Source organism: Opisthorchis viverrini (assembly GCF_000715545.1).
Source record: "Opisthorchis viverrini unplaced genomic scaffold opera_v5_114, whole genome shotgun sequence".
NCBI classification, from domain to species: Eukaryota; Metazoa; Platyhelminthes; class Trematoda; order Opisthorchiida; family Opisthorchiidae; genus Opisthorchis; species Opisthorchis viverrini.
In genome coordinates, this window is record NW_008751769.1 from 119181 (window position 1) to 127944 (window position 8764).

The 8764-nt window shown below is 46.0% G+C and overlaps 1 protein-coding gene across 1 annotated transcript in view; it reads left to right on the forward strand.

Annotated features, from left to right (window-relative positions):
• T265_13859 (hypothetical protein) overlaps nucleotides 1–8764 on the forward strand; it is a gene marked incomplete at both ends in the record, with an annotated part of 33075 nt that overhangs the window by 13946 nt on the left and 10365 nt on the right. The window contains 4 exons of the mRNA XM_009170902.1: nucleotides 4889–5176; nucleotides 5213–5356; nucleotides 5825–6115; nucleotides 8029–8724. Of these exons, the coding sequence (XP_009169166.1) occupies nucleotides 4889–5176; nucleotides 5213–5356; nucleotides 5825–6115; nucleotides 8029–8724 (1419 nt within the window). The remainder of the gene's footprint in view (nucleotides 1–4888; nucleotides 5177–5212; nucleotides 5357–5824; nucleotides 6116–8028; nucleotides 8725–8764) is intronic.

Sequence of the window (8764 nt, forward strand, 5' to 3'; positions counted from 1 at the left end):
TTCTGACGAAGTATCATATCATTTTGCGCCAGTATCGTTGAGCTGTAGAACCCTTTCAGTGCCTAGCTGCCATGCCATACGAAAGAGGGACGAGGGCTGGGATACTGCCAGGCCCCCTAAGCCTAGACGGGGGAAGTGGAGAGGCAGAGTTCGGGAAAGCAAGTAGCAGAGCGTCAGTATACAGATACAACACATAGAAGACAATGCGCCCACGAGTTCTACTCTGCGTATGAGTTAGAGGGCCTGAGACACCTTTACTGGTCCATATGACAATCCTCCGGATGTACCGAGCTGTGTGCGATGATGCGTTGAGTTGAACTGTCGCTGCTTGTTGTATTTTTGTTCTGTGACCCAGTGAACTCAGTCAGATCCAATGCTCCGATAAGACCGGCTGAGGTTTATTGCACGGAAAGATCACAGGATCGCGTGAGGATCAGGACCCTCCGTTATAACGACAACTCAACCGAAAGCAGGTCAGCTGGTGGTGAAGTACGCGGTTGTGATGCATTTACTTGACTTTAGGCTTTACTTTACTTTCTCAACGAATAAGCTGGATGCGCGCACCATACGTAGACTCGAGAGACGTAAAAAGCAGAGCCGAACAGCACATCCTTTCAGAGTGTCCGTCAGCGTCATCATGGTCCATGCGGTCTACGAAATACTGGGCTGGTTCACGACCACCCACTCCTCTGGAGCCTGGTAACTCAAAGAAACTATCGGCGACTGGCATACATCAATCAGGTACTCTACAGGACTATCTATTGAAGTTTGTTAGAAGGATGTTGGAACGTTAGAGGCCATCAGAATAGCGGTAACAAAAGACGGTTTGCCTTGGATGGTAGCATTTCTGATGCTTCCTAACCACAGTATCTGTCGCTTGATTGAGGATTAGAAACTGCTCTTCAAAATTCGGACTCCTGAGGAATGAACCCATACGACTTTTATGTTACGCACATACGCCAGGGTAGTCGAAATCCCTCGCTCTTACCGAAATGGGAAAAAAGTGCATGCCAAAGTGTTGTATACTTTAAAACAGCCTAGCGTTTACCCATGGGCTGCAATAAAAGTCGATGAAGAATACCCACTACTGAACACAAGCGAATGTTCTACCCTTGTTGCCCACAATTTACTGGACCCGATCTAAGTAAACCGTCGTCCTTGTCTGGCTCAATTAAAATCAATGCAGTTGGATGCTGTGAACAGCTTCGGTTTGTCGTATCAACATACAACCCGACAGACTGGAGTTTTGGGACAATAGAGCGGGTTTTATCGAGATATGTCAGCTTGGGTCAGCAAGTAAGACGGATATGGTAATCCTAACGGGTGGTGCGAATGCCGGAGTTGGACGACTGAGTCCGAAAGAAACACAGTTATGTGGTTGATTTGGAGTTGATGCTCAGCGTAGGGATAATGGGAAGCGACTGCTCCAGTTGTTCGCACATCGCCAGCCGGTACGAACACAAACGCTCACATCGATTTACCCCGAAGTCGCCAACCACAAGACTCTCGTGAACTGAGTTGAACCATGTGGCTATCAGTTGCCGGTGGAAAGTGTCAATTAAAGATAATCTTTCCTTCTGAATTGACTCTGATCATGCCATTGTGCGAGCCCGGTTATCACCTCGCTTTCTGTCAGCAAGATGTGTGCTTAAGTAGATCAGCTCCATTCAATAACTTTGACAATTTTCAGTAGCTCTAGAGTACCAAACTGATCTGACTAGAAAGCTGCTAGAGACGCACAGTCGTGCGGATGACGAAGATTTGGAGTAGAATGGAAGCGGGTTAAAGAGACTATGCTCTCGGCTTTCAGAACTGCTTGCCATCAGCAGATCTTATTGCAGCCAGACAGTCCATACCGTCAGCTAGCCACTTTGATGGGATGCTTAGATCCTCCAAAAACCGGATAGTCAGGAGCTTGAAGAGTGGCGAAGAATTCTGGTGGATTTCGAAGGCCCAGGGTATGAAAAAGGTTTTCGCTGCAGGCAACAACTGATTCGACCAACCGTTCAGAAGGAGACAATCGTCAACGAGACGATATGCGAGAAAGACGATAGGGCAATTCACTTACACAACCGTCATCTTGAGCTGTGGATTGAACAGTTCAAATAACAGCTCAGCGGGTCTTCTTAAACATAACCGCTGAAAAAACCCGGCTAAACCGAATGAAACATTGACACCGGTCCACCATCATCAACCGAAATCCAGTGTCTGATTGCAACCCTACAACACCATAAGGCACCTGGCCTTGGCGGTCTGCACCCAGAATTCTTCAAAGAAGGTGGCGTAGTCCTGGTAAGCAGTCTGACAACCACACTGCAGAAAATTTGGGACTCTTCGCCCTTTAGCTCAGTTTTCAAAAAGGGCGCAAGAACCTAGTGCGTAAGCCATCGTGGTATCAACTTGGTATCCTTCGCTTCTAAGGTGTTCTCTAGCATTATTTTCCGCAGCTTGGTGGATTATCGGGTGAGACAGACACGTGTGAATCAAGTTGGGTTTCGCCCTGGTCGAGGATCCATCGACCATATCTTCATCTTGAAACAAATCACCTCGCTTCTGTCAGCAAGATGTGTGCTTAAGTAGATCAGCTCCATTCAATAACTTTGACAATTTTCAGTAGCTCTAGAGTACCAAACTGATCTGACTAGAAAGCTGCTAGAGACGCACAGTCGTGCGGATGACGAAGATTTGGAGTAGAATGGAAGCGGGTTAAAGAGACTATGCTCTCGGCTTTCAGAACTGCTTGCCATCAGCAGATCTTATTGCAGCCAGACAGTCCATACCGTCAGCTAGCCACTTTGATGGGATGCTTAGATCCTCCAAAAACCGGATAGTCAGGAGCTTGAAGAGTGGCGAAGAATTCTGGTGGATTTCGAAGGCCCAGGGTATGAAAAAGGTTTTCGCTGCAGGCAACAACTGATTCGACCAACCGTTCAGAAGGAGACAATCGTCAACGAGACGATATGCGAGAAAGACGATAGGGCAATTCACTTACACAACCGTCATCTTGAGCTGTGGATTGAACAGTTCAAATAACAGCTCAGCGGGTCTTCTTAAACATAACCGCTGAAAAAACCCGGCTAAACCGAATGAAACATTGACACCGGTCCACCATCATCAACCGAAATCCAGTGTCTGATTGCAACCCTACAACACCATAAGGCACCTGGCCTTGGCGGTCTGCACCCAGAATTCTTCAAAGAAGGTGGCGTAGTCCTGGTAAGCAGTCTGACAACCACACTGCAGAAAATTTGGGACTCTTCGCCCTTTAGCTCAGTTTTCAAAAAGGGCGCAAGAACCTAGTGCGTAAGCCATCGTGGTATCAACTTGGTATCCTTCGCTTCTAAGGTGTTCTCTAGCATTATTTTCCGCAGCTTGGTGGATTATCGGGTGAGACAGACACGTGTGAATCAAGTTGGGTTTCGCCCTGGTCGAGGATCCATCGACCATATCTTCATCTTGAAACAATTTCTTAAACAGTGCCACTTATTCAGGCTGTGGTCGTTTTTCTTGATCTGAAATCTGCTTTTGACTGTCGATCGTCAGGAAGTTTGGTAGTGTCTGGCGATCAGAGGTGTCCGTAACAAATTTATATCCTCTATGAGAGCTCTGTATGCGAAGTCTTGTGGGCGCGTACGAGTATACGACAAACTTTCGCCTGAGTTCATCACGTCCAGTTGCGTAAGACAAGGCTCCACTCTCCCGCCTTCTCCATTTTTTTATGTGCTACTTGAAATTTCTCTGCCTGCCTATAACATCTCGGGGGTTGAAATGCTCCCGAGACTTTCGTTCACAAACGTTGAGTATGCGGACGATGTTGCTCTTCTTGATTCAGATCCTTCAAAAATGCTAACCATTTTAAATAACTTAAATAAACCCTGCCGCACGGTTTGGGATGTGTTTCATACCTGCAAAATGTAAAGTGCTGCTACAAGACTGGGTGAGATCAAACCCAAACCTCATGCTTACAGGCCAGTCAATTGACGTAATAGATAGTTTTTTTACCTGGGCAGTTGTACAAGTACCGGTGGACTGGCTGGAGATGAGATTACTTCTCAGATCGGGAAAGCCAGGACAGCTTTTGCTAACCTCCGACACCAATGGTACAGAGGCGACGTCAGTTTGTCTGTTAGGGGCAGAGTTTATACAGTAGCAGTGCGATCCATACTGTTTTATGGATTAGAGAAGTGGCCTGTACGCTCAGAGGACATACGAAAGATATCGTTGTTTGATCGTCGGTCTCACCGAAGCGTTAGTCGGGTCTGGTGGGAACTTCGGATTAGTAATGCTCAGGTATGTCAGATGGGACTCTCCCGCGACAGATGAATTACTTACGCTTCTTAGGTTATGCTGATGGCGACATATACCCCGCATGTCAGGAGACCGTCTCCCTCGCACAGCTGTTTTTCGCTCCCAGCCCTGTGCTGGATGAAAGTGACCGAGAGATGGACAGTGTATGACCTGGCGACGAAGTACGAGAACACTAACCAATGAACATTCGGGTTGACGAGTGCGGCCTCCCTGGATGGGGACACGGGACTCAACTCACCCATGGCTAACGACACTGGCAGAAATGGCCCAGTGACGCTCGTGCATTGGAGGCATTGCCTTCAGTGCGTAGCTACCCAGTTCCTGGACGAATTGAACATGTCATCGCCTCCAAGGCTTGTCTGTACGTCCCCCACTCTCCCACATTCCGGTGATCGAAACTGTAACAGCTGGGACCAATGTGGCTATGGTGTACGGTTTATGGCTGATAAATTTAAAAATTGAAATTTCCTTGCTAATTTTCATCCTTCTGTTCGAGATTTTTTTGAATGGTAAAATATTTCGCTGGTGATCAACGTTTTTAATGCTGCTGTCAACTGCTATGTATCTTTGAATTTTGTAGCTTTACCATCCACTGGCGATGGCCAACGCATCTCGAGTTTCTGAAATTTTTCAGCAGGCCTCAGCCGCTTTTGGCAGACTTGCCCACTTGACTCTTGAGCTTAAGTTGTCCCAGGCTCAGCAGAACACTTCTGATCAAAAGTCAAATACCAAGTGGACAACCGAAGAAATAAACGAATTGAAGGCAGCAATAGTCCGATTCGGAAATGATTTGGAAAAAATTGCACAATCCATAGAAACAAAAACATTAGACCAGATCAAACAGAAAGTGCATTCCAAAACTTTCCAGGTATTTCATTCTTTTGGTTCGAACTGATTTGTCCAGGAAGCAGGTTACACAACCGTACCGTCCTCGTTAGCTCAGACAACTGGTTCGGACCAGCGGAAAAACGCTCCGGGTACAACTGAGCCTGTACAACGCAGGCGCAGTCCTAGTGACTCGAATACCGACCTCGGTATACCTGCCAAGGTGAGTCCAAATTTTTGTTGGAGCGGGTGCCAAGCCAACTCACTTACCTTCGTACAAAAACTCCTGTTGCTTAGGATGTTCTAAAACTCGAGATCCAACGTCATAGTAGAGCGTGAAGCTGAGCATAGTTACTGGTGTCGAGCTTGATTTGAATTATGTGGGTAGTTGAATCCCTCAGTGAGCACCTTCAGTTCTCATGTGGAAAAACTGATAAGTGTGGTCGCTCGATATGACACTACTTACTACACTACTTACTGATGACTCTCGAAAACTCTCGAAAAGTACATTTGGCCCCAAGAAAACTTATTCTTGTGAGCGTTCTTCAGCACGCGTCCTAAGCATGTTATCAGTTCTACGGACGGATATCTTACCTCAGTAGCAGATTAACTGTATGCGCAGTAGCTAGTGAATAAGATTGACTCGTGCTTTCTCATTCTTGTGTGGATTATTTTTTGTTCGTTGTTTTAGCGCAGTCGTACAGTGGAAGAATTATCCCCCTCTAAGCAACCCACATGCAAACAAGACAACATTTCAAGCAACGAAGTATGCCCACCAGTTTCTACCGGCTCGGGGTCCTTGAACGCGGGAATTCAACGCCCGTTTACGGGTCTTGCTGTTGATGCGGACAATAAGAGTCAGAAGTTGATCGGCTCCAATTCAAACACATCAACCACCAAAGTCGAATCAAGCTCTGGATCTGTTCGGCCCACTGTAGGAACCATCGGAAATTCTGAATCTCACTATGAGGAGTACGAAGATGTGAGTTTACTGGGCCTCATTATTCAGCATTCTTTTATCCCAGGTTCTGTGTATCTCTTGAACCTAAATTATATTTTTTTCAACATTATAGAGCAGCGATGATGGTGAGAATGAGGGATCTTATGAATCCGGCGTGCTGAGTGATGTGGATGGTGAAGACGACGAAGAGGCTGCGACCGATGCCGTTTAAGATGCTATATAAGATATTACTTTTTACCTTGTGTTTTACCTTACATTACACGGCCTCCAGTTTCTATGTACACTGATACCGCACTAAAAAATACACATTGTACATACTACGCTACGGCAATGAAGCACCAGTGTTCTCCTTTGTTGTTGTTTTCAGTGACGCACATCGACTGCTCTCTGAGTTAGGAGTCACCATCACCAAAAACCTAATCATCACTTAATCACGTTGTTTAGACAACTTATGGTCACTATCTTCAAGGTATTGTGAAGTTCAACTAGAGTCTGTGTTCGAATTCCAGAAATTTGGATAGAAGAGTTTTCTGTTACAGTATAAAACAACTGAAGAATCCCTGCACGTGTACCTGCTCTTAGTGCTCTACGCTAGTTTGAACAAGTCGGATGTGGTGTCCTAGATACGCTGAATACTGAGCAACTGCTGTACTACTGCATATTATCGCTAGTTGTTGTGGGAATCGCCCCATTAGAATGAAGGTTAGCTTAACACCGGATTTAATTCGTGGTGTCTTGCGCAGACAGAGGGTACAGGGAATCAGCAGTCACTTTTCGGTCAACATGGAAAATAGACTAGTGATCCACAGACGAATAGAGAACTGAATGTGTACGTGTACGTTAGATGAAGACAATCTGATATATTGGGTGTACATGCGTTATCAGGTTAAATACGGTTTTTCGGGCACAGATCGCGCGTTGGCACCGGTTTTCATGTGGAACTCAGTGAGCGGCTAGGTCACCAATATCTCTGCCTCACTTGCCCCATTAGTTTTGATCGCGGGCGCGACATTATCCAGTTTCCGCTGCATTCTTGATCTAGAACAATGGCGAAGGAGGTCACGATACTGGTTAAGCGATGCTCTCTGATATTCATTTCATAATTGCTGTTCTGCTTATGCTTCCAGCTTTATGGTTTCTAATCGGGATATGTTTGAAAAAGCGAGAAGCGTGCGAACGGGTGCTATTTGAATCGGAAGAGTTCTTTTCGGGATCTATTTGCTATGACCTGAGTAGTTGCTGCTAACGGTCGATGATGGTGACAGTGGTAGAGCTCATAGTTTACAAGTCATAACTGGAAAGCGATGACGAATTGCCCGTGACAAATGCGGATGCATAGGTGCCTGAGTGACATGATATCAGCATACTGTCACTCAATATACATGTGAGCGAAATAGCGAACAGAGAAAACGAAATAGCTAGAAGGCGACACCTATGCGTGGAAATGAGAATTAGACTTACATGGGGAATGAATTTCGGGTCTCGTTTGCTCAAACAAGCACTTAATTAAGCCAGGAGAAACAACAAGACAGCAGTGCAAATTCAAGGGGAACGCACAAGGGACACAGAAATTGGTCAGTGAATACATACGCATGGTTGAGAGGACGCTCTGTGGAGTTCCTACGAGGAACAAAACTGGTGGCATGAAAAGGTCATTTTGACGACCTCAGGGGTTTGTAGATGTATTCTGAAGTAGAATGTCAGGATGATTAATGTCGGATAATACGGGAATGACGGAACAAAATGGAGTCGTCTGACTGTGAGAAGTTTAGCGAGTGGAAGGCCAGGAGAGCATCGTTATGGCGTGTAAAAATAAGTAGGAATAGAATGGCACCGTGAAGAAAACCAGTGTTACTGAAAAGAACGTATCATTATTGGTTTGTATTTGTCTAGGAACGAAGTAGTGAACTAAACAAAGATATTGGTAACCACAGGAGCATCAGCTTGACCCCGGTTGTAACGAGACGTATTTGTCTCGAAGTAGTGAACTAAACAAAGATATTGGTAACCACAGGAGCATCAGCTTGACCCCGGTTGTAACGAGACTGTTGGCGTCGCGTCAACTTCGTCGCCTTAGGGTGGCTCGTGAGATACTGACTCGAGAGCAGCAAGCGGGATTCCGGCCTGGTAGGGGTTGTGTTGACCGAATCTTCACACTGCATCAGGTGCTAGAACAACGCCATACGTATAAGCGACCCACGATTCTAGTATTCCTGGATTTCCGAGGCGGATTTGACTCGGTTGGTAGGTCTGTTCTTCTTGAGACGCTTGCCCACCAAGGAATGCCTCGGAAGTTTGTAAACATAATACGCTCTTTGTATTCTCAGACTTCCGGACGTGTGAAAATGTACGGAGAGCTCTCCAAAAGCTTCCGCATACAAAGCGGTGTCCGTCAGGGATGCCCACTCTCTCCATTCCTTTTTAACTTTGTGATCGATGAAATAATGAGACGAACGCTGGAGGGTCTCCAAAACCCTGGTGTTCAAATAGCCAGTGAAGAAAACCTTGTCGATCTGGAATATGCAGACGACATCGTTCTCATGTTCGAAGAAGAGGAAAAGGCGCAAGTATTCTTGGATGAACTGACCAAAGTCATCCCGTCCTTTGGTATGAATTTGCACCCACAAAGTGTAAGGTCATGCTTGTGGACGTGCAGTCAATGAACACGCC